The 26,371-nt window shown below is 36.8% G+C and overlaps 1 protein-coding gene and 1 non-coding gene across 10 annotated transcripts in view; one reads left to right on the top strand and one right to left on the bottom strand.

Annotated features, from left to right (window-relative positions):
- SLMAP (sarcolemma associated protein) overlaps positions 1-26,371 on the top strand; it is a 160,807-nt gene that overhangs the window by 100,487 nt on the left and 33,949 nt on the right. For 2 of the 9 annotated variants that reach the window (XM_028152746.2, XM_054729930.1), the window contains 7 exons: positions 1,432-1,572; positions 2,623-2,760; positions 4,385-4,553; positions 4,641-4,691; positions 5,182-5,232; positions 10,099-10,161; positions 22,694-22,753. In XM_028152746.2, coding sequence (XP_028008547.1) covers positions 1,432-1,572; positions 2,623-2,760; positions 4,385-4,553; positions 4,641-4,691; positions 5,182-5,232; positions 10,099-10,161; positions 22,694-22,753 — 673 coding nt within the window. Of the gene's footprint in view, positions 1-1,431; positions 1,573-2,622; positions 2,761-4,384; positions 4,554-4,640; positions 4,692-5,181; positions 5,233-10,098; positions 10,162-22,693; positions 22,807-26,371 lie in introns of those variants that run through there. The other 7 variants (XM_028152749.2, XM_054729929.1, XM_008146309.3 and 4 more) reach the window with 5 other exon arrangements.
- On the bottom strand, positions 7,458-7,582 carry LOC114233324 (small nucleolar RNA SNORA33). The gene has a single exon (XR_003619476.1). It is a non-coding gene; the product is annotated as a small nucleolar RNA SNORA33 (small nucleolar RNA).

Consider the following 26,371-nt stretch of genomic DNA (forward strand, 5'->3'; position numbering starts at 1 on the left):
GTATGTGACTTGACTGGAGATCGAAGCTGCAGCTTTGGCATATCAGAACAACACTCTTACCAAATGAGTTATTTGGCTAGAGCACTTAATGCACCTTTTAAATACAACTTCATTTAATTACAGGGCCAACACCATCTGTGTTTGAAGGTACGGTAAACCCTTGATTTTGTGGGCCTTGATTTAATGGGTTTCAGATTTAATGGACAGAATTTCTGGTCCATATGTCATAGGTGAAAATTAACACCCTGTTAATTTAAAAATGTTTTTAACCAGGATTTGCTTATAATTAAATTAATGGGTTATTTTTTTGTTTTGTTATTAATTCACTATTATTTTTAACAAATTTTAGCAAATAGGCCATCTGTTGGAGAAAACACTGTAATAATTTCACCGACATAGATAAGTGTTACATATCTACATTTCTGGGCCACATATTTAAACCCATAAGTCACCACTTGTAAACAATTTTAGCATGTGATCACTGCCTTGCTTGCGGTAATTGGTTCTGTTTCCTTGGGGCCTGACTTTCTGCAATAGTTTTTCTGTTCTTTTTTGTTTTTGTTTTTGATTGATTTCAGAGAGAGGAAGGGAGAGGGAGACAGGGTTAGAAACATTAGTGATGAGAGAGAATCATTGATTGGTTGCTTCCTGCACTCCTCCACTCCTACTGGGGATAGATTCTGTAACCCAGGCATGTGCCCTGACAAGGAATCAAACCATGACCTCCTGGTTCATGGGTTGACGCTCAACCACTGAGCCAGACTGGCTGGACTTTGCAGCAGCTTTAACTCCTACTGGCTAAGCCACGCCCCAGCCATGTGTATTTGTTTACTCATAGTGATTGGTGAATGCACACATTTATTAGACCTATTCAGTATAAATTTAAAATTACAGTAACATATAGAAAACTTTTCTGTGAAATTAAACTTTTCATACATAATTTTAATTACACAAACATGTCTACATAAATAAAAACATGTAGACTAATTTCTTAATTTTTAAAAAATATTTTTTAATTGATTTCAGAGAGGAAGGGAGAGGGAAAGAGAGATATAGAAACATCATTGGTGAGAGAGCATCATTGATTGGCTGCCTTCTGCACCCCCCTACCGGGGATCTAGCCTGCAACCCAGGCATGCACCCTGACCAGGAATCAAACCATGACTTAGTTCCTAGGTTGATGCTCAACCACTGAACCATGCCAGTTGGGCATATTTGTCAAATTTTTAACATAATGCATTCAGGAAACCTTTATTATATTACAGACTTTAGACTTTAACAACACCCCCTCACCCAAATTAGTCCTTTATATCAAGGTTTTACTGTATCTTCATATAGAATTCAAAGAGCATCATAATGTGTTATTTTTTCAAATGGTAAATACTTTCAAAAAATAACTTGGCTATAATTATAAATATCTTTTAATCCTAGAATCAAACAGAAGATAGTTTACGGAAAGAACTCATAGCATTACAAGAGGATAAACACAACTATGAGATGACAGCCAAAGAGTCTCTGAGGCGGGTTCTGCAGGAGAAAATTGAAGTGGTTAGAAAACTTTCAGAAGTTGAGGTATTTCAATTTAATAAATATTAAATAGTAATATGATTTTTAAATTTTAGCGTAAAATGGCTAATATTTTAGGACATTTTAAACTTGGATAGTATTATTTAGCTAGCAAATATTTCCTGTCCGTCATGTGGGAGGGAGCAGTGTGCTATTCTCATTGTCATGAATTCTCAACATAACCAATAAAACTATGTGAGTTCTCGTGCTTATGGTCCCTAGTTAGTGATTGAGGAAATAAAAGCCTAACCAGGGCATCTTACTATTTGCACTCTGCTTAGGATTCATCTTGCACACAATGGACCAGGATATGTGCCAGGGAATTATCTCCTGTCACCTTAGTTTGCTTTTCTTCCAGTTGAGGAAAATCAGTATAAAGCAGAGAATTTACACCAAATGTTTTTACTTTACCCATCCTCCAGAGAGTAAAACTAACTGTCTTAACTTTAAAGATTCAAAGGAGAAATGATCTCTAAGGTCCTTCTTAAGTCTTTTAAACAAATGTGATTCTGATTGCTTTAAAATGATCTTATTGATAACACAGGTCATTCCTTTGAACCAATGTAAAATTACCACAGAAGTTACTGTTTCTGGATTTGGTTAAAATGTCCATTGTAAACTAAATAGTATACATACCTCCATATAGGGATAGTTTCTATAATAGCTCTATCCCATAGTGACTGATTTACTGTCATGTCATTAACTTGACATGCAAGGAAAGAAAGTTGCTAGCTGTTTTATAACTTCCTTATTAAATTGATTGCTGCATATTATTGAACTTGCTTTCAGGAATTGAGAGGCTTAAAATGTTTTCAAGACTAAATAAATGTCCTACTCAATGGTCTTTTAAAAGTGTCCCTGTTTTGTGTGTTTTTTTTAATTCTTAGATGTATTTTCTGTTTTAGCATGCATCTGGAGTAAATTGAAATCCTTGTTATTTACATGAAGTTCAGGGCAGATGTTGATTTAGAACAGCCCACAGAGTTATACTTTTTATAAATGGACTTTAGAATGTGGATTAATCCTAAATCATTTGCCTGTAAACTTGAATTGCAGCGAAGTCTAAGTAATACTGAAGATGAATGTACTCACCTGAAAGAAATGAATGAACGGACTCAGGAAGAATTAAGAGAATTAGCTAATAAATATAATGGAGCAGTTAATGAGATTAAAGATTTATCTGATAAACTGAAGGTACGTGTTTACTCAACCTGAAAGTATATTAAGTTAATTGGCCTTAACAAAGTGGATACTTTATGAATTTAGGTATTGCGGAACAGTTGCTGATGTAAAATTGGATAATCATTGAAATTTATAGTAAAAATAAGCTACTTATATTCCACTAGAGGCCCAGTGCATGAAATTCATGCACTGCGGGGAGGGAAGGGGGGGTCCCTCAGCCCAGCCTGCACCCTCTCCAGTCTGGGACATTCCTCTCACAATCTGGGACCGATGGCTCCTAACCACTCATCTGCCTGCCAGCCTGATCGCCCCCTAACTGTTCCCCTGCCAGCGTGATTGACACCTAACTGCTCCCCTGCCAGCCTGATTGCCCCCAACTGCTCTCCCCTGCCCCCCGATGGCCCCTAACTGCCCTCTCCTGCTGGCCTGATAGCCCCCAACTGCCCTCCCCTGCCAGCCTGATGGCCCCCAGGTGCCCTCCCCTGCTGGCCATCTTGTGGGGCAGCCATCTTGTGACGACGTGGGGGTGGCCATCTGTGGCAGCGTGAGGGCATCGCGGGAGGGCGCGAGGGCCATCTAGGCTTTTATTAGTATAGATTTAGCCCAAACCCCATTGCCATAGATAATTGAAAGTCTATAAAAATTGACATAGTTCTTCTTAATGGAAATAGTATTTCACAACAGACAGCAAAACCCAAGGTACTCAGACTTTTAAAAAATTTTTGAATCTGCTTATCTTTAGGCAGTCCCAAAGGCAGGGCCCAGCTGTTAGTGTTGAACAAGCCCAGAGAGAACCTCGGAGTGATCTGCTTGAACTTTGTAGCTTCCTAGGGGTGCCTTTGTCTCTGCTTCTGCTTTGGCTCTCTGTAGCTATAGGACATATAGGATAAGGACAGACCAGACCATAGGTAACGGCAAGTTGGTCCTTTAAAATGTTATAACTGAGTTTGTGAAGACCCATCTTCATGTAATTCAAACCATGGATTGAGTGGCTAGAAGAGATAACATTTGTTAGAGAAGGCGAGAGCATACCTCTTGTTGGTCTTGTTAAAAGGAGGTTGTTTTGAAAAGTGCTTGTAACCATCATTACTGTAGTTAAACATAATTTTGTTTAAAATTTCAGAATAAGTTTTATTTTAGAACTTATAAACTAATTGCAACAATAGTAATTTCATGGGAAAACCTTATTATTTCCCTTTTTAAAAATCTGTTTTTCATTTTGACCACTTTATTTCTGTATATTGAGCCTGCTTGCTTGCTACAGGTTTTTTTCTCCTAGGTTATATGGAGGCATGACCCCAATGCAGATCACTTTTGACATCATTTTACTATTTATAAATACCCTATATAATAAAAGGCTAATATGCAAATTGTCCCCTCCACCGGGAGTTTGACCGGGAGTTCAACCAGGGGGCGGGGCCAGCCCACCAACTGCCGGCCCCACCCCATTGGCCCCTATGGGGGCGGACCAGCCGGACCCAACCCGTGCATGAATTCGTGCACCAGGCCTCTAGTGTTCTATAATATTGAATATTCTCCTTAGAAGTTTTGTAAATAAAAGCAGTTCTGCTTTAGGTTTCTTAAAACAAGGTCAGGTTTTATTAAATAACTGAATTGTCTATTTCTTTCTCAACAGATAGCAGAGGGGAAACAAGAGGAAATCCAACAGAAAGGACAAGCTGAGAAAAAAGAATTACAACATAAAATAGATGAAATGGAAGAAAAAGAACAGGAGCTCCAGGCAAAAATAGAAGCTTTGCAAGCTGATAATGACTTCACCAATGAAAGGCTAACAGCTTTACAAGGTAAATTAGCTCATCCAGAAATAGATTTAATTTGATTTTTTTTCTTTTTATCTGTGAAATATCTTTTTCTTGGACTTTTATTTACAGTACGGTTAGAACATCTTCAGGAGAAAACTCTTAAAGAATACAGCAGCTTAGGTAGGTGTCATCAAATTTCTTAATTAAAGCTGAATTTTATCATTAAACTTTTGATGTTTACTATCTCACACTGGGTACTTACTTTCTTTAAGAGTTATATTTTACATATTAGGTATAAAGTATCTACACTCATAAAATTTCCTTTAAAAATATGCTTGATTGCCACCAGTGGGCACCATTGTTTAATCCATTGAGATGAATGAAATTTTTGCATCTGAGATATTCCACTTAGAGATATTTAAATGAGAAAAATACATGACCAGCAGGATCCTTTTTATTTTTATTCTTTCTTTATTTTTTTGAGGTTCATTGGAAGACTACTAAACAGTTAGTCTTTTCTCTGAGTTGATAGAGGATGGCAAGTTGGACACTTCTTGTAAAAATAAATGTAAAGTGTTAGTAGGAATACAAAATGCCATGGTTACACGAGAGACCAGTTTTAAAGTAATCCTTTCTTTGATCAGGCAATGATACACTGTCTTAATCCTAGGGATACAAGTTGATGACTTCTTACCTAAAATAAATGGAAGCACAGGAAAAGGTAGTGTAAAAAACTTAAATATTTTTCTTTCATGATATCCTTTTACTTAAGCAGGATAGAGAGGTCAGGTTTTTAAGGTTTTAATTGTTTGGAATGAAAAGCATGCTGTTAATAGACCATTCAATTCCTTTGTTTGTAATTCTTAATGCTATAATCTATGGTTGGGTATCCTTTGTTATATGGAAATTCTGATTATTCAAATAATAAGAAAATAATATGGCTTTCCTCCCACTATATTCTTCAAAGAACTATACTATTATTTTCTTTTATCAAGTACTGCTTCCTGGGGATAATTGTCCCTCCCCCCCTTTTTTAAAAATATATTTTTATTGATTTCAGAGAGCAAGAGAGAGGGAGAGAGAGAGAAACACCAGCGATGAGAGAATCATTTATCGGCTGCCTCCTGCATGCCCCCTACTGGGGATTGAGTCTGAAACCTGGGCATGTGCCCTGACCAGGAATCTAACCGTGACCTCCTGGTTCATAGGATGATGCTCAACTACTGAGCCACGCAGGCTGGGCAGCCCCCATTTTTAATATTTGTGCCTCAGCCAAGAGTTTACTTAACAGCCTATTGAGCCCTTGAACATGTCATAGAAATTGCTTTTTTTATTCATTTATTTCATAGGTCAGAGAAATCAGGGCCAGTCATTTCTGCCATCTGAAAAATCCTTTATTAGTTTTTGATACTATGATCCTTCTTTCTGGATAGTTTGGGTAATTTCTTGCCAAAAATATATAGCCACTATTGGTTTTCCCAGGTTTCTAAATTCCTTCATTCATCAATATACCAACATACTCCTCCCTTCTGCATCTATCCAACTTTAATTGAGTACCAAATAAGTACCAGATTCTGCATTAGATGCTTGGAGTACAGAATGAATAAAACTGTTTTCTCTGTTTGCAAATCCGTGTGCCTCTCAGCTCAGTTTTTATACAGATATTAGTGGAAGCTATCAAGGTTGATACCCAGAACTTCTTAAATATTATTTTCTTGTATGAGAGGATATCTTTCTAGTTCTTGGGCAGCAACCAAACGCTGATAAAGTTAGAAGGCACCTTTTTTTGTTTATCTTGTTTTTATTTGTTTTTTTAATCAAGTACTGGCAAAATAGGCTCAGGTAATTGTGTTTATGTAAACTGCAAGGTCAAGACCTAATATTGAATATGTAATGAATTTTGAAACTAAATTTTTAAAAAGTTTCACTAATTATTGTTATTTGACTGTTCTATATATGTTTTATAAAATATATTGACATTTTAAAATTCCAATTTGATTGAGTTCCAATTTGAGAATTTTTAAAGGTGTAGTTTTATTCATTGTACTTTTTTTGTCTCAAGTATATTAAGCAAATAAATGTAAAATGACTTAAGTATCATCTTCTAAAAGCTTGTCATCCTTAAATGATTTTGTTTTCTGTTATTATTTTGCCTTTTTATTATCTTTCTGGCATGTACATTTTTTTCAAATACATCACCCTTTTGATTTAGCATGCATTTATTTAATATATTAGTGTTAACTCAAGCTGAGAACATTCTGTTTCTTCAGTTAAGAGATTCCTTGAATATATACTGAACCATCTTTATACTATTTAGAGTTGTCAAATCACTGCTTAAATTTTTTTGCCAGTTCCAATTGATGTATATGAGAATACTTGTAGATAACTACTTGATTTAAGACTGAATAAGATACTTGGGATACTTTAAGGTATTCCTTGCTATTGCTATTTTTCCCTGCTGGTGTGTTTGTTTTTTGAATGGTGATAAATTGAGTAGTGTGAGAGTGACTAATGGAATATCTTTAAAGAAACGGAGTAGTAAATATCTGGATATGCACAAAAACTTCATTACATCAGATTTAGTTACAGAGTGGATTTTGGAATAAGATGGATCTATTCTGAATTATTTGTGATGAAATAACAAGTGAGTTATCAAGTATTCCAGTGTTACCAAAGTCCATAGCCATAATGGGCTATCAGACATGATTTTAACTAAAATTACTCTATAAATATTAGAAAGACAGCTAAATATAGAAGTAAGAGAATATTTCAAAAATGAGATGTTAAGATTAAAACTTCTCCTGTAAACTCCATTTTTGAAATTAAATCTAACATAGCTGCTATAAGTACAGGTTTGTACTATAAATTTTAAATATATTTTTCTAATAAGCATAATTTGAATATATTTTAGATGGCCTAGAAAAGCACTGTCTAATACATTTTTTTTCTTATAGCTATTTTCAGGAACCTTAATAACTTCAATGTCTTTAAGGCTTGTAACATGGCTTTACTATTGCCAGCTTTCTCTAAATTTCTGCAGAAACACGAGAGCCACATACATAATTTAAAATTTTTTGGTCACTACATTGAAAATATAAAAAGAAACAGGTAAAAGTTTATAATGTATTTTAATAATATAGTTAAATAACTCACTATATCCAAAATGTTGTTTTAACATGTAGTCAATATTAAAAGATTATAAATGAAGTATTTCACATTCTTTTTTTCTTCAATAAGTTTTTAAAATCAGTCTATATTTATTTAACACTTACAGCACATCTCACTTTTTAAGGGCTCAGTAGCCACAAGTAACTAATGGCTACTATATTGGACAACACAGGTATAACCAATAAAAATCCATAGGAAATTCATATGTATGAATAAAATGCATTTTAAGTATCGTGGGTCTCTATTATGTTTCTGTATCTGTCCTTTTCTTTATATCTCTACAACCCTATTTAGTGTCATAGACACACCACACTCCTTTTGGATTATCACTAACATCTTTTATAGTTTTGGCAAAGTGAGTTCCCAAGGGCCAGAATTCAAATAATAGGGTATTAAAAGTGTCATGATACAATCCTTTACATATATTATCTGAAAGACATTTCTCTAATGTATCTCAGGAGATGGCTTTGTGGAAGTCATATGTATATTTATCTTTTCATATTAACCTTGTATTTTATCTAAACTGGTGTAGTAAACATTTTCATGTAGAATCCTGATATTAAAATCAGAGTAGATAAAAGGGTGATTTTTGGCTTGGTGACTAATGGTGGAATGTCCTGCATTAATAAATGTCACCTAACGTCCTGTGATGTTAGTTTGAAATTTGGTTTCAAATAAGTTTTATGAAGTCCTTTAGTTAGGGTTAAAATTTGGTTTCAAATGAGTTTTCATATTTAGCAGTGATGTTTGTATAGTTTAAGTTCTAAAAAATGTTATAGCTTAGATAAGATTTATGTAAAACAGCTTTTTTTTAATCTTGGTAATTGCTATTGAATTGAGGGATCCTGTTTTGGATTTTTTGGCTCCAATTGGCGAATGCTATTTATTAGACATTTTTTAAATTTCAAATTTCAGTTGCAGTTAGTCTTTTTCTTTTTTGGGACGGTATTGTATCTTTGTTCTAGATATATAAGGCATTGGTCTCTAAAACATTTTCACAATCTTTCTTCCTATGTTTTTGTCTTATACTGATGGTGATTATAGACTGGAGGCTCTGCACACATGTAACTAGATAAAGGACAAGGGTAGATTTGAGTATGAAAGTGAAGAAGGCTGTCAATAAGGAAGTCAAGGGGGCTAATGAGTGATCAGGGTAGGAGATTCCTGTCTCTCAAGCAAAGTTGAGATGAAGGGTGAGAAAGAAGGAGGAGAAGAGAAAAAAGGATTTTACAGAATGGTACTAACTCATTGTCCTCTTTGACAGGTCTAGTGCTTTCACACATTCCAGATAGTCATCATGTTGGAGTATATTTTTAACACTTGAACTTCTCAAAGATACAAATATGTAATTGAAAGATGTTATCCAGATCTAGAAAGTATTTGAATCAAAGTAAAGATTATTGTAATAAAAGAACTAAAACTTTTATTAAACTACTGTGTTAGATTTTGATTCTCTGCACCCATTAAAAACCAAAAAACAAATTCTATTTGACCTGAGGAAAACCATTTACCAAGCTCTTATTTTCAAATATGTAGGCATTTATTTTAATCATTTGAACAGCAATAAATAATGTAGTGCTTTGATAGTATATGAAGTACAGATTAAAAGGCTCAAAAGGTAAGATTGGCCCTGGTCTGGTGGCTCACATGGTTGGAGTGTTGTCCCATACCCAAAAAAGTTGTGGTTCGATTCCCAGTCAGGGCATATTACTAAGTTTTGGGTTAAATCCCCAGTTGGGAGGCACCTGATTGGTGTTTTTCTCCCTCTTCCACCCCCTCCCACTCCCTCCCCCATCCCCTACCCGCTCCCTCTCCCTCTTTGTCTCTAAAAATCAATGAAAAACATATCCTCGAGTGAGGATTAAAAAGAAAATTAAGTTTTAAAAAAGGAAGACTGAAATGAAAGTTTAAAAATTAAAATATTACATCATTTTCTTTAAAATGTTAAAGAATTATTTTATGGTATTCTTAAAATAACTTTCCTCTTAACTAAGATGAATAGTTTCAAAGAGGGCTGTTAGAGAACAATCATTTGAAAATGTATTCAGTAAGAACAAATGTAAAATTTTGAAATTAAGATTATGTATTAAGCTTCTCATGGAGAAAAGTATGTTTTTAAAATGTTACAAAGTCTTTAAAGCAATATTTTCCTATGGTTTTTTTTGAACACTTTGGATAGAAGCTGCACCTTTAAAAGCTAACCATTCAGGGTATAAAATAATGATTATATAACTACAATTTTTAGTCATTTCACTTTAACTCCAAAAATATGTCTGCTGTTAGTATTAAAATATATTAAACTTTTATTAATGGTATTCAGAATTACCCATGTTGAAATATTTCAGTTTTTCTACCTTTGCTGTTGGTTTTCAAAAACAGCAACAAACTATATCCTTAAAGGTGTTTCTTTTTTTATTAGAGCACTTGCTTTCAAAGAGTGGCGGGGACTGCACTTTTATTCATCAATTCATAGAATGCCAGCGTGAGTACAGAGTATTTTTCACATCGATTTTAATGAAGTGAGGGGCTAAATTGAAAAATGAGAGGGAGAATGAAGATCTCAACATGTTTGTTATTGTAGTGGTGCGCAAAGGACCTTCTTCAGACAGCAGTGAACCCCTTCATACTGCTTATGTTTCTCTCTTTTGAGAAAAATGTTTCTGTTGCAATATGAAAATTTCATATGGCTCACAAAAACAAAGAGAAAGTTTCAAACTTGTTAATTAAAAATCATTATTGAGTGGGGAAGAAAATAGAATGTCTGCACCTAAGCTTAAGAGATAGTAATATTAACCTGTTTTACTAGGGCTTAAGTCACAGATTTGGATTTTGAGGTTCTTAAATAAATTTCTTAAATGATGGATAAAAGCAATGATTTACTTTAGGCACTCAGGTATGAAAATGACCTTAGGGTAGCAGGAGCTTTCTAGGGAAGGAGTAGCAACAGATTGTCCTATCGTCTGACATGAACTACCTCCCCTTGGGCCACCTTTAACAATATTTAAAAAATAGATAGGTTGACTTTTGAGGTGATTTATACCTCTGCTGAATTCTGAACAAAAGTATTGTGAATTCTCTCTTACTTGAAAATTACGTGGCTACTTAAATTTGTAACAGTCACAGCTTGAGGTAGTATCTTCATCTCATTAGTGACAATTAAAGGTCACTGCATAGTAAAATTCATTGATGACTTCTATACTTTTTCCTATTAGACACACACTTTGTCAGGCATTTCTCTCTTCCTCTTTACTCTCTTGTTTTTGAAATGAGTGGTTTTTTTCAAGTTTCTATGCTCATGAATTCACTTTGTGGGTGTGCACGCATGTGTGGTATGCTTCCCTCCCACCCCATCTCAGAGTAATTGAGGTTGTAAGGGTTACTTCTGGTAATTGTAGCAGACATTAACTCAACAAATCAAATGTTATACTCCTTAGAGATGCTTTAAGGGATTTCATTTAATAGTCTTAGAAGAGCTTCTGTTTTTGTCCATTTAGAGACTATAATATTGAGTGTAAGTTTAATATTACTTTGAGGCAAATGATTTAATAAGTATGATGTATTTCTCCTTTAAAATTTTATAAAGCAAAAATAAGTGCATCTTTTTATCTTTTGATAACTAAATCTCACTTTTACAGGAAATTGGCACAGGGATTTGTGACAAAATAATTGGTACCCACTGAAACCAACTTAGAGCAGAATATATAATATAAACTATAAACCTTAAGGAGAAGGGTTTTATACTTAGTTTTATTACATGTGACCATTTTTTAATGTTATTTTTATTTTGACTTTTGGGATTTATATTTGAATGCAAAGATATAAGAACAGAGAACTATCAAAAGAATGTAATACTAAGTTACAATTTGCAAAAATAATTTAAAATATTATAAAATATGTAAAATATTTACCTATAGTTGTAATGCAGAACAAAGTTTGTATTTAAATAAAAAAAACAACTTTGGAAACTTTTATTGGGTTACAGAGAGAAAATGGACCAAATAAACATTCAGAGGTAGAGCAGAAGTTGAGTAAATTACAGCAATCCCCTCAATGGGGATATTAGCCAATAATATGTTTACGGGGACTACGTTATGGCATGGTAAAATGCTAAATGTGGTACATGGGGCTTGGGGTTGGTGGTGGATAAGAATTAAAGTCCTGTTCTGTGGACAAAGAATGGACCAAAGAACGGGGGACAAGTATTTCTACACGTTTGAATCCATTTGGTCTCTAAGTGCAAATAGTGAAGTTTGGACTGTAAGTTCAAGTAGCTAGGGATATAGCCCATTATATGAATCTGTTTGGTTCCTGAGTTTCAGTAGCAAGAGTTTGGTTAATGAGAATACCAGTTTTATATTAAAACCAGGGGCCCAGTGTACAAATTTGTGCACCTTGAAAGGAACTGTGGGCCGCAAGGCTGCAGTGGGCACAGGGGCGGGTCTTGGCCCATCCACCACGCCCACGCCTGGCCCCTCCCGCCACGGCCCCTGGTCCCTTGTCTGCCTTGTCTGCCACCAGCCCCACTCCCACAGCCGCTGCTCACAGGCTCTGACGGCACGGAGGATTGGGGCTGGCGTCAGCAGTGGGTGCAAGCGGGCCGGTGCCGTCAGTGGGTGTGAGCAACGGCTGCTGCCCTGATCACCTCTCAGGAGCAGGGAGAGGTGGAGAAGCCCTCAGAGGCGATTGGGGCCGGCAGCAGCCGCTTGCACCTGATGACGGTGACGAGCAATCAGGACTGGTGCCGGGTGCCAGCAGCAGGTGTGAGTGGGGCCGGTGCTGGCAATGAGTGTAAGCCGTGGCTCTGGCACCGGCAGCAGGTGGGAGCAGGGCCGTCACCAGCAGCGGGTGTGAGCGGCGGCTGCCGGCCCCGTCACCCCTCAGGAGCAGAGGGAGGTGGGGAAGCCCCGAGGGGCGATCGGGGCTGGCAGCCGCCGCTCGCACCCGCTGACAGCGCTGAGTGATCAGAGCCGGCGCCGGGCACCGGCAGCGTGTGCGAGTGGCAGATCTGGCACTGGCAGCAGGTGCGAGCGGGGCTGTTGCCAGCAGCAGATGCAAGCGCCCGGCGGGACTGTGGCGCATGGGAGCAAAGAATTTTCAGTAACCACCAGAGGCTCGCCCAGATGACAGCAACCGGCGCCCCGCCTTGGTCTGGTGCCCCGCTCACCTCCACCATCCCGCTGCAGCTGATGCCTGCCATGTTCCGCGCTCTGCTGCCTGCTGCCAACACCCGCCATGTTCCACGCGTGCCCCCTGGCTGTTAGTGCTCGTCATAGCAACTGTTTGTTCGGTTGTTCCGCCGTTTGGTTTATTTGCTTATTAGGGTTTTATATATATAGATTTTCCAAATATGTTTTATTCCTTAAATTTGGATAGCCAGACTTGACATAGTAAGGGTTATCTCTAGTTTCATTTGTTGTCACGGGACATTTTCATTATTTCATGACAAGCTGCTATTATAAAAATTGTTGTGTGTAATAAGTTATGGCAAGCAAGGCAATTTCAGCAAAAATCTTCCTCAAGTGAACTTCTGAAATAATTTTGGATTATTTTTTGACAAGCACATACAAAATTTTTTACTATTATTTTTATTGATAGGCATCTTGAGCTGATTTATGATTTTGAACATGAAATATATATTCTGTGAGCAGAACACTTCATGTTCTTGTTTTCAGTCTTTTAAAAAGCAAATGTTAAATACCTAGCTTTCATTATTTACTGTGCTTGTGTACTAAATTCACCTGCGTTTTATAAATTAGAAAGCAAATAGTTGGCTTCTGTAGGATTCTGCATGTCTGTTTTTAATTTATTGAGAGATTTTTTTCTGTTTATGTATATGAATCCATAAGAGACAGTGTGGTTAGTGGCTCTCTCCATTATAAAGTAATTTTGAGGAAATTAATTGAGTTGGAGCACATTTCTATTTGTTTTCTTTTTATGGTAAAACGCACTGTGTTTCTTTTTATTCTTTTTAGGAGAAAAGCTTTTAATCCCAGGCAAAGAGATTAGATTTGAGCAGACTTTAATTCCAGAACTGTGAAGTAAATTTTCTGTATAAAAATACACTATCTAAAAGCTACAATTAACCAGTAACTTTATTAAAATTTGCTAAAAGGCCTAGCAATATTTCCTTCAGAGTTTCAGGCATGAGATTTAGAGAACTTCACATTCCATGTTCCCTGCAAATTTTAGTTTCTCAAGGTTTACCATGAAACTTAATGTGTTGAGACTTTTGTGTTCCGCTAAAGATGCTTTCTCAGTTAAATTGTGCATCTCTAAATCTGTTTCATATGTATTTTTGAACTCTGTGACTTGATTAACTTGTATTCTGAGTGAAAAGATAAAGGGTAAAAGGGGGAGAATTTGAGGACATGGAGACCTTCCATCACTTAGCCTTCTCTGGACCCTGACTCTCCCTTCGATTGCTCTTGCTACTGTTTGTCCAGGAGAGGGCAGAAGCATCAATGCTGGATGCCTGAGGAACTTTCCTCTGAGGGCTCCTTTGTAGAAGTAAATTATGCCCTCCCCTAAGGGCATCTCCCTTTTGATGATGGTCAAAAAGTGCCCTGAAAGAAACCTCATGTCTTTGAATTCTTTGTTTTTTCAATTTTATTTTCATCACCACTTATCTACACCCTCTTCCACCTCCACCAACCCCCCCCCCCAATCTTTCATTCTTAATCTGTGCTTATTAGGAGACTTAATGGTTTTTATTGTTATTAGGCAAGAGTCTATCTAAGTCTCTTAATATTTCATGTCTTGCTGTTTTTTTCCTGATTTTTAAAAATTTTTTTTATTGATTTCAGAGAGGAAGGGAGAGGGATAGAGAGATATGAGAGAGAATCATTGATCGGCTGCAGGTGAGGAAAAAAAAAGAAAAGAAAAAAAGGTTCCTCTGATCCTATTCTAAACATCATAAATGAAAATGAACTGAAGTCATCTAACAGATCATTAAAAGGAAATACAGCAAATAAACTGACATTAGAATTAACATGTCGTTACAGAAGATAGCCTTGCTACAGAAGATAGCCTGCATTTTTATAAAATAATGTGCTTGAACTTGCAACTAGGGCATGTGCCCTGAATGGGAATCGAACCATAACCTCTTGGTTCATAGATCAGTGCTCAACCACTGAGCCACTTCAGCTGGGTGTTTTTTTTTCTCCTGACTTTTAAAAAAATTCTCTCCCTGCCTCCCAGTCCATTTTGAAATCACAGTCACTATCTGTGTATGCTTCTGTCATTCCCCCTCCCTTCTTTTAGGGCTTTGCTCTCACATAGAAATTGCCTTATGTGGAGTGATGAATACATCGAATCTCTTGCTCTTGTGATTGTTTTCATCACTATGAGATCAGACTCTGAACAATCTCGGGATTAGTCTGATTACATATTCTACTTAAAACATATTTAAAATTTTTCATTTTTTAAACTTTTATTTTCCTCAGCCAAAGCACTTTATTTATGACAACGAATAGGAAACACTTGGTGTGGTTCCCACCCTACTCATATTAGCTTATGGCCTCATTAAAAGAAAACTCAAGTTTAAACTAGATGTTACTAATTTTCTCTGTCTTTATTCTTAGAATAGCCTAGGATATTGGAGGGATTTTGTTTATTTGTACCAATCATTTCCCGGGTGAGCTATCTTCCTAACAGATTTGTTTCTGTGTTCTTAAAATTGGCCCATTTCATTTAGTTTTCAATCTATCTTGGAATTCCATTTTTTTGTCTCATTTATTCTTCCTTATTCTTATGTTTTAGGACAAATAGCTTCTGGAATTGTTTTTATAAAAATGCAGGCTATTTTCTGTAGCAAGAATTGCTTTAATTAATTGCTTTAATTAATTTTATTTTGCTGCAGAAACAAATCTACCATGTAAAAATCTATATTATTAAAATTAGCAAAGTCACGGGACCTCCCTATGAGGTTCTAAAGCTCTCTGCTTTGTGTACTGCTACTCTCTGAAGGGAAATAAATTGTTGGTTTGATGATGAATGCTGATTGTTTATATTTACTTTTATTGTATCTTGATGTTAATTCTAATGTCAGTTTATTTGCTGTATTTCCTTTTAATGATCTGTTAGATGACTTCAGTTCATTTTCATTTATGATGTTTAGAATAGGATCAGAGGAACCTTTTTTTCTTTCTTTTTCTCACCAGAGGGTATTTTTTCCATTGATTTTTAGAGAGCATGGAAGGGAGAGGAAGAGAAAGAGAGTGAAACATCAATTGGTTGCCTTCTGCACATACCATGAGGGTGGGGATCCAACCTGCAACCCAGGTATGTGCCTTTGATGGGTTATCGAACCCTTGGCCCTCTGGTGCATGAGCCAACGCTCTAACCAACTGAGCCACACCAGCCAGGGCAGCATCAGAGGATCTTGATGTGAATTCTGATTTGCTCCCTCACTGGCAATATGACTCTGGGCAGTTGACCTCTTTATACCTCAGTTTCCTCATTTATAAAATGGGATGGCCCTGGCTGGTCTATCTCAGTTGGTAGGAGTGTCATCCCGTACACCAAAAGGGTTCAGGTTCAATTCCCAGTCAGGGCACATACCTAGGTTGCCAGTTTGATCCAAAGCCCCAGTTGAGGTGCTTTCGGGAGGCAACTGATCAATACTTCTTTCTTTCTCTCCCTCCCCCTCTCTCTAAAAATCAATCAAAATGTCCTCAGGTGAGGATTAAAAAAATAAAATAAAATGGGATGGTAGTACCTACTTCATAGGATCAATATGAGAATTAAATGAGATAATATTAACACTCAAATGTCTGGCACACATGTTAACTGGTAGGTAGAAAACTTACTCATGGAGCGGGGGTGGTTGAAGCAACTTGTTTTCCTCATTTTTATTCCCAGTCACAAGATAGTGAAAGCTGATTGATCTGGCTTTTTTGTTCCTATTAAAGTAATATGTTTCTGACAATCTAGAGATTAGCTTTTTAATTAATAGTACCAATGCCATTTTAAAAATTTGGTCTCAAGCACATTATTTTGATGCCTTACTCATAACATTATTTTTTGGATAAAACCTAACTTTGAGATTTAAAAATATTTTTCAGTGTGGCAGTTCCAACAGCAGATTATGTAGTTCTTTTATATCCATCTATTCTTCTCTCTGTCAGTATAAAATCCCTAGGTAACTGACATCAATGTCTGAGAGGCAGTACTGTTATTTTCTGCTTCAATTAGTTGTAGCTGTCATGTGAAAAAAGTGGCTCTTTAGCTTTAAGAAATTAATCACACCTGTGCTCCACTGGTGCCTCTTTTGAATACATCATTTGCATTGTTCCTAATTTTTATTTAGTGTGCATAGCAGTGTAGTTAGTGCATAATTTATTTTTAACAACCAGGAAATAAATTTGGTTATGATAATTTTTGCAACTCCATCATGTTTTCTGACTAAACTAAGTGTTTAATGATGGTTCTCAAATATTATCAAACTTACACTCATCAGTTCTACTCCTTGGTAGGTTCCCTACAGAAATGCCTGCACATATATATCGGGTACGAATTTAAGAATTTTCATAGCCAGTACTTCAAAAGAGCCCAAAAGACCATCAATAGTCAAATGGATAAATACACTGAGATATATTGGATAAAAGAAGCCTGATACAACAGAATATATACTGTAATATTTCATTTACATAAAAATAAAAACCACTAAAATTCTATTACTTAGTCATGCATATATAGGTATTGTGGCTATAAAGAAATGTAAGAAATAAAATACCATAGAACTCAGCATTAGGAAGGGGAATGTGGAAGGCTTTGGGGGAAGAGGTTAGGTTTTGTTTCTTGATTTGGGATGTAGTCATACAAACATTTGCTTTAAAAAGGTTTATTAATCTGTACTTTTGTGTTTTATGCCCCGTTTTGCATGTTGTTTTCACAATATGGTTTTAAAATAGGAGAAAATGAATAATTATCTCTCTAGAGTATCCCTCAAAAAATAGGGAATTTTCCTAAAGAAAGAAAATCCTCTATTTTATCTTCCAGCTATGCCAAGGTAAATAGCTCTTTTAAGACCTCCAGTGTCCATACTTGGAAGTTCTAGTTTGTGTCCCTGAGAGGTCTCTTACTTTTAGTACTCCTAAAGGGCTGAGGTCTCCACTCCAAGTTTGTGAACCAGTGATTATAAACTTTTTAAAAAACAATATATTTTTCTTCTTTAATCACAGGCCACTAATAATTCACCAGATTTGATAATAAATATAACCTTAAATAATGTCAATAGTGATAGTAGCAGCAGATATTTATTATTTAGCACTTATATACTAGTACTATTCAAAACTTTATATATGTATTTAATCCTTAGTTTTAGAGTGAGGAAAATATTCAAATAATTTTTCCAAGTTTGATCCCTTTAAAAATTCATTTACTCACCAAATATTTATTAACTATCTACTATGTATATACCAGGCATTATTTTAGGTGTTGTGGGTACAGAAATGAACAAGACAAAGAAAGCTTTGCCTTCATGTTGTTTATATTTCCTTAAAGAGACAAAAACTAATAAAACAACAAAATAATATGTTAAGTAATGATGAGTCCATTGAAGAAAAATAAAATATAATGCAGTAGGAAGCGACATAGGTAATAATATATGGGATTTGAACAGAGATAGTACAAAACTGAGTGAGTTATACATGTATCTGGGGAAAAGTCTGTGAGATAGAAACCATGTGAAAACCCAAGGTGGATTTGAAATTGGAGTTTTAGAATAATAAAAATTCTTTAAAAAAATAAAGGGCCAGATAGTAAATATTTTAGGCTTTGTCGCTATAAGGTCTCTGTTGGGACTGCTAAACTCTGCCATTGTAGTGGAAAGCAGCCATGGTCAGTCTGTAAATGAATGGACCTGGCTGTGTTCCTATAAACTGTTTACCAAATAGGCAGCAGGCTGGGTTTGGCCCAGTGGGGCTGTTGATGACTGACCCCTGGGCTGGATCACATGGGCCTTGTAGGTCATGGTAGGGACTTCAGATTTTATTTTAAAAGTGAGAAAGTTGTTTTTTAAAAATATATTTTTGTTGATTTCAGAGAGGAAGGGAGAGGGAGAGAGAGAGAGAAACATAAATGATGAGAGAGAATCATTGATCGGCTGCCTCGTACACGTCCCCTACTGGGGATTGAGTCCGCAACATAGGCCTGTGCCCTTGACCGGAATCGAACCTGGGATCCTTTAGTCTGAAGGCTAACGCTCTATCCACTGAGCCAAAACAGCAGAGTGAGAAAGTTTTAAGCAATAAATTACTCCTGATATGATATGTGTTTATAATTTTTTAAACAATGTGTTACTTAAATCTTCAACATACTAGAGAAAGTTTAGAATGGCTTTCAAAGTCTGTGTTTATATTATTTTATTATTTGCTATATTCATGTAACAAGCATTTGTGGAACTTGTATTTTATGTCAGAATTGTATTAGTGGAAAGCAACCATGGTCAATCTGTAAATTGCCTAATATAAAATTATTCCTGCTTTCTGTAGACAATAAATTCCTAGACTTATTACATTTCTCTTGATAATCTTTGAGGAGTACCTAGTATTGTAACTGGTGCATAGTTGTAAATATTTGAAGGAATCTTAAAAGTTTATAGTATGTTGGGAAGGGTAGACATAGAAAGTTGAAATAGCTTAATAGAGATATGAATTGAAAAGGAATGGAAAGAAGGGAAGAGAGAGATATCAAGTCCATCCAGAGGAAAAAGGAAGAGAAGATAAATTCCATTTTAGACATGGTGAGATTAAGTACCTGTGAGATTGCTGATAGAAGATATTTGGGAAGTAGTAAGTCAATAGGATTCTGAGACCTAAAAGAGAGGTTTAAACTAGGCATCAATATTTAGAAATTATAAATGTGGCTCAGTTGGTTGGGTGTTGCCCAGTGCACTGAAAAGTTGCCAGTTCAATTCCTGGTCAAGGAACTTGCCCCAGTTCTAGGTTTGTTCCCCAGTAGGGGGTGTGTAGGAGGCAGCTGAGATGTTTCACTATCACATTGATGTTTCTCTCTCTCCCTTCCTCCCTCTCTAAAAATCAATTTAAAATCTTTTTTTAAATAGTGTAGCATATAATGTCATTAAAAACAATTTTGTTGCCGAAACCGGTTTAGCTCAGTGGATAGAGTGTCGGCCTGCAGACTCAAGGGTCCCAGGTTCGATTCCGGTCAAGGGCATGTACCTTGGTTGCGGGCACATCCCCAGTGGGGGGTGTGCAGGAGGCAGCTGGTCGATGTTTCTCTCTCATCGATGTTTCTAACTCTCTATCCCTCTCCCTTCCTCTCTGTGAAAAATCAATAAAATATATTTAAAAAAAACAAAAAACAATTTTGTTGTTGTTGACAGAGATCTCGAAGACTAACACATATTTAGATCACAATTAGAAGAAAGGAAAGCCAATGAAAGGCTAAGATGGAAGGAATGAGCAAGAAATAGGTGGTATCTTATAAGTCAAAGTCAAAGAATTTTAAAAGGGAGGCAGTAAATTTTTTATTAAATATGTACCCATTCATAGTAAAAGATTATCCTATCTAATAATAGACAAATATGCAAATTGACCATACCTTTGACACACCCACAAGCCACGCCCACCATCCGATCAGAGCGAGTATGCAAATTAACCCAAACCAAGATGGCTACAGCCACAGAGAGCAAGGTTTCCTAGGTAACAGAGGAAGCCAAGCTTTCTTCCAGCCGTTGCAGGCCTAAGCCTCCACTCAAGCTACAAAGTTTCAATTATAGAAGGTAAACAATTTCAAACAAATGGTGGCAGAATGGAGCTTGAGAGGGTTGCCGCCGGCAACAGGGGAAGCAAAGCTTTCCCCACACCCTGGCCGGGCCCACCCGCTTAAGGCAACAAAGTTTCAACTATAACCCCAACACAAATGGCTGCCGGCCTCGGAGGGAGCCCCAGGCTTGGCTCCGCTCCAGGCTACAAAGTTTCAATTGTAGAAGGAAAATAAATTCCAGATATCAGGGCCTCCGCTTGAGTTGCCAGGGGGCGTGGCCGGCCTGCAAACCACCACAGGCCCCTCGCTCAGGCCGCCCCATGCCCCAAGGGAACCCTCACCTGATCCGGGACACCCTTCCGGGCAAACCAGCTGGCCCCAACCCCTGTACCAGGCCTCTATCCTATCTAATAAAAGAGTAATGTACAGATTGATCATCACTGCAACACACAATATAGCTGCCCCCATGTGGTCAAAGATCCTGCCCCCATGTGAACACAAGATGGCCACCACAAGATGGCCAGCAGGAGAGGGCAGTTGGGAGGCACCCAGCCTGCAAGGGAGGGCAGTCGAGAAGGACCAGGCCTGCAAGGGAGGGAAGTTGGAGGTGATCAACCCTGCAAGAGAGGGCAGTTAGGGGTGACCAGGCCGGCAGAGGAGGGAAGTTGGGGCAAACAGGCTGGCAGCAGAGTGGTTAGGTGGTGATCAGGCTGGCAGGCAGAAGCGGTTAGGGGCAATCAGGAAGGGAGGCAGGCAAGCAGTTGGGAGCCAGCAGTCCTGGATTGTGAGAGGGATGTCGACATCCCTCGAGGAGTCCCAGATTGGAGAGGGTACAAGCTGGGCTGAGGGACAACCCCCCTCCGTGCACGAATTTCGTGCACCGGGCCTCTAGTAAAAGACATAAGATCACAAAGACAAAGAGTGGAGACTACAACAGACAATAGATGTCAACAGAATTTTGGAAGATATAAAACATAATTGAGTAGTAAGAGATAGGGGTTTTTATTCTTTTTTAAACTATGTTTTTATTGATTTCAGAGGGGAAGGGAGAGGTTGAGAGAGATAGAAACATCAGTGATGAGAGAGAATCATTGATCAGCTGCCTCTTGCACGCCTCCTACTGGAGATCAAGCCTACAACCTTGAAACACAAAAAATATAGGAAGCAGAATAAAACATTATTATTATTATTATTTTTAATCTTCTATTGCTTTTAGATAGAGTGGAAGGGAGGAGGGAAGGGAGGGGGGAGAGAAAAATATTGATGTGAGAGAGACACATTGATTGGTTGCCTTCCACATGCACCCCTACCAGGCCCGGGATGGAGCCTCCAACTTAGGTACATACTCTTGACCAGGAACCGAACCCGAGTCCTCTCGATGCACGGGACAATGCTCAACCAACTGAGGCACACTGGCAGGACTTACTTTGGCTTTTTTTAAAGGAGGCTGGGGCAAACTGTGCCACATACCGTAAAGAGCCTAAATGGGAGGGGAAAAATTGAAAAGGAGCCATGGGTTTGGACAGATAGGAGGTTATAGTGATCTTGGAACAGTTTTGATTATTGAGTTGTGGATGTAGACCAAGTTGTAGTAGGTTGAAGAGTGAAAGAATAGAGAAATTATGTCACATATGGCAAAAGTGTAAATTGAAGGAGACCACCTCACATACAGGGTTAAATAAGGGGATATACAGAATAGCTATATCATCCTCCTCAGTGAAATGCAGAATATGAAAATCTGACTTTAAATAAATTATAAAGAAGCTACATTATACATATACAGATAATCCCCTATAAAAGTTTATTTTTTTAAGTACTTAGCTCTTCTAAAATGATTCATTTGACTAAAAAAAAATGTTATCTAGGCATCTCTGCTGAATAGTATCAATACGGAAAAGTAAACTATTGGTATAACAAAATTTGTATTATTTCTTTATTTAAACAACATGCCTTCTCAGAATTCCTTTATTTCAATTTAATACCCTTGATTTAAATATGATTGCTTTGTTTGTTCTGAGTAATTTTTAAAAAATTGCTAGGCTTTAAAGTGAAAATAAAAGGTAAATTGTTCCCCTACTTCCAGATTTCTGCATTAATCTGATTGTTCTATTAGAGTTTGATTTCTCTGAGTTCCCCATCCAGGGTCTAGTTCTTGTTCAAGCCTAGTCATGGGAGTAATGTTATCATCTTTAAATTTGGTCATGGAATGTGTTGCACTGACTGCCCTGCTCAGGGAAATGCTATTCGGTTTGGGCTCGGATAGTAACGTTTATTTTCTTTGGCAGAGAAGCTGATCGTCGAGGGGCATCTAACCAAAGTGGTAGAAGAAACAAAGCTTTCAAAAGGTTTGTGTTCTGTGGGATTTTTCTGTGGGTTTCCCGACTCTTGGATAATGAAGGTTAGTGTATATTTTCAAGGTCATTGTATTTTAAAAATCAGTTTATTTCTTATAGCTCAAAAAATGGCAGTCCTGTAATAGTGTCATATAATAATATAAAGTAGTTGGAGTTCTATTTTAAGAAGAATATCTTAATTGGAAAGTTTCTTTTTAAAAGGGTATATATATGTGTGTGTTTAAGTGCTTAGAATAGGTTTCTTTAGGTATTAAGATTTGTTGCTATCTCTTTCACTTCAGCTTTGGTCTCAAATTTTTAATCAAATACAATGTAAATCTTATTTGAAACAACGGGTAAAAAATGTTTGCAGTTCATTTTGGGGGGATATTACACCTTTAACATTTCTTACGATAATATTTTCTTCATTGTTGGTATCTCAATTTGATTTAAACAAAAGTGAATACGTAGGATCTTCTTATATTTTATCATAAATAGTCCTATAATTGCCTGAAGTTTTTTATTCTGTTAATTCTTTTCTGATACAATTGTCAGACTTAGAGAAGAAAAGTGAGTTTTAAAGCATCATAGTGTCAAGTCACTCTTGTGCGTAGGGAAATCGGGCAAATTTTATGGGATATGCTTCTGGTTATTCTAGGACTTCTTTCAGAACATACCAGTTTAAAATCTAAAGCTACATTTCCAATTATTTTGGTCAGTTAAAACAACAAGTGATAAAAGTTTGGAATACTCAATTTCAGTATATTCTATTTAATGAAAAGAATTGGATTTATTTGGCTTTTAAAAATATTTTAAATGATAGTGTTATTTCAAATATCTGGTGGCTTCCATTCTGAATTTTGTGCACGGCAGATGCCATATTTGGGGAAAGAATGCATAGAGTATGCATCACTAATATTGTTCTGGCAAGCAGGCATTGAGTTTCAGAACGTGAACTATTTTTAGTACGTATGGCAATTTATTTCATCTTATTAAAGTGAGATGAGAACAGACTTTAAAATAGCTTGTACTTCATCACCTAAATATCTATTCAGATTAGTTAGTTGAATAAGCAACACTTTGAAGTGGAAGTAGAGCCTTGGTGGAAAAATGAATGCTTCTTTAATTAAAGAAAAGTATCTTGATGCTTCTTTTTAATGCATTCTGAATTAAACTATATTTTCTCAAAATTATGGGATGTTGTTTTTGAAAAAGGTTTGTGCAGTCTTACTGATTTCTTTTTGAAATTTGGCTATAAATATCTATTGAACGTTTTAAAGAGCATGCTTTTTGATGTAGCAGTTTTACTTCTGGCCTTTTTACCTTTTAAAAAATATATATATTTTATTGATTTTTTTACAGAAAGGAAGGGAGAGGGATAGAGAGTTAGAAACATCAATGAGACAGAAACATCCATCAGCTGCCTTCTGCACATCCCCCTACTGGGGATGTGCCCGCAACCAAGGTACATGCCCTTGACTGGAATCGAACCTGGGACCCTTCAGTCTGCAGGCCGACGCTCTATCCACTGAGCCAAACCACTTAGGGCTGGCCTTTTTATCTTAAGGAAAAAATTAAACAAATGTGCAAGGGTATTTGTTTTAGTGTTACTTTTTTGGTTTGGTTTTGTGCTTGTTTTTTTTTTTTTTAATTGATTTTTGTTTTGAGAGGGAGACAGAGATCAATTTGTTGTTCCACTTATCTATGCATTTATTGGGTGATTCTTGTATGTGCCCTGACCAGAGATCAATTCCACAACCTTGGCGTATTGAGACAACACTCTAACCAACTTAGCTACCCGGCCAGGGCCTGTTTTAAAAAGCAAAAAGAGAAAAACATATGTGTCCATTAATAAATTATAGCAAATAAATCCATGCAAGAGAATAGAATACACCCTTTAAAAATAATAATACAGATACAAGTTTTATATACCCAAAGATTTTTTATCACCAGTCAGCATTTTACTAATACTTCTCACAATAAACATGCAGAGGTTATACTTGTAACAAACTAGATGGCTGAAATAAGTTACATTTTAAATGTTTTATATCTGGCTATAAAGTATTTTCTTTTGGATCTGGCCAAATTGTGTTATTTTTGTTTTATTGGTAAATTTTTTAGGGGAATTTTCTGCATTGAAAGTACCAGCTGCTAGAAATTTCCAGTTATCAGCTTAGTACAATCTTAGTATTGTCTTCATATATTTTACCTAATGCAAAATGTAATCATTGGCTGTATATGCTTTTTGTTTAAGCCAGGGGTCCTCAAACTTTTTAAACAGGGGGCCAGTTCACTGTCCCTCAGACCGTTGGAGGGCCGGACTATAGTTTAAAAAAAAACTATGAACAAATTCCTATGCACACTGCACATATCTTATTTTGAAGTAAAAAAACAAAACGGCAAAAACACCCGCATGTGGCCCGCGGGCCGTAGTTTGAGGACACCTAGTTTAAGCCCTTACTCAACTTGCAGTTAATGTGTGTTTACAGTTGCTTTAGGGGTGAAAGTAGTAAGAAAGTAGTAGACAGCTGGATTGAACTTCAAGTTCTACCACTAGCCAAATGCCATCAGATACTTACTTTAGTTCTTTAAACCTCAGTTTCCTTATTTGTAAACAGGGATTGGCAATATTTAATTTGCAGGGTTTTGTGGGAATTTAATGAACCATTGCTTATAAAGCAGGAAGCAGTCCTTACCGGTTTGGCTCAGTGGGTAGAGCGTCGGCCTGCGGACTGAAGGGTCGATTCTGGTCAAGGGCATGTACCTTGGTTGCGGGCATATCCCCAGTGTGGGGTGTGCAGGAGGCAGCTGGTCAATGTTTCTCTCTCATTGATGTTTCTAACTCTGTATCCCTCTCCCTCTCTCTCTGTAAAAAATCATTAAAATATATTTAAAAATAAATAAATAAATAAAGCAGGAAGCACCATACTGGTATTCACACGAATGTTAGTTCTCCTTTTCCTTTTTTTTTTTTTTTTTTAAATATGTTTTGTTGAATTCAGAGAGAGGAAGGGAAATGGAGAGAGGGACAGAAACATCAATGATGAGAGAGAATCACTGATTGGCTGACTTCTGCATGCTCCCTACTGGATTTTGAGCCTGCAACCGGGACATGTGTCCTGACCGGGAATTAAACCCTGACTTCCTGGTTCATGAGTAGACACTCAACAACTGGGCCACACCAGCCTGTCATCTCCCCTTTTCCTTCTAATCTTGATCCTTAACCTTGCTCTATTTCCTGGTTCTTATGGTATACAAAGTGGTCTATGGCCCATATGTTTGTTTTGCCCATCCTTTGTATGTCTACTCAAAGATACAGTGAAAATAGTCACCTTGTTGTAGACTTCCCAGTTTGGGAGTAGTTTTGGTATTGATGTTGGTAGCTATATTTTTATTTCCTTCTGTATACTATTGTTATGTATCTTAATGATTAAATGCTGCAGAGAAAATGAACTAGTAATGACTTTTTAAAAATTTAAAAAATTGATTGGGGTGACATTGGTTACTAAGCACTTTTAATACTAGAAAGTTGGATGCTGCTTCATAGCTGAAGAATAGGGGTAGATACTTTACCAGTCATTTGTTGTATCTTATGCTTCATTCTTAAATAGATTTGGTTTGTCTCCATAT

This window comes from Eptesicus fuscus, chromosome 18 (assembly GCF_027574615.1).
Source record: "Eptesicus fuscus isolate TK198812 chromosome 18, DD_ASM_mEF_20220401, whole genome shotgun sequence".
Classification (NCBI taxonomy): Eukaryota; Metazoa; Chordata; class Mammalia; order Chiroptera; family Vespertilionidae; genus Eptesicus; species Eptesicus fuscus.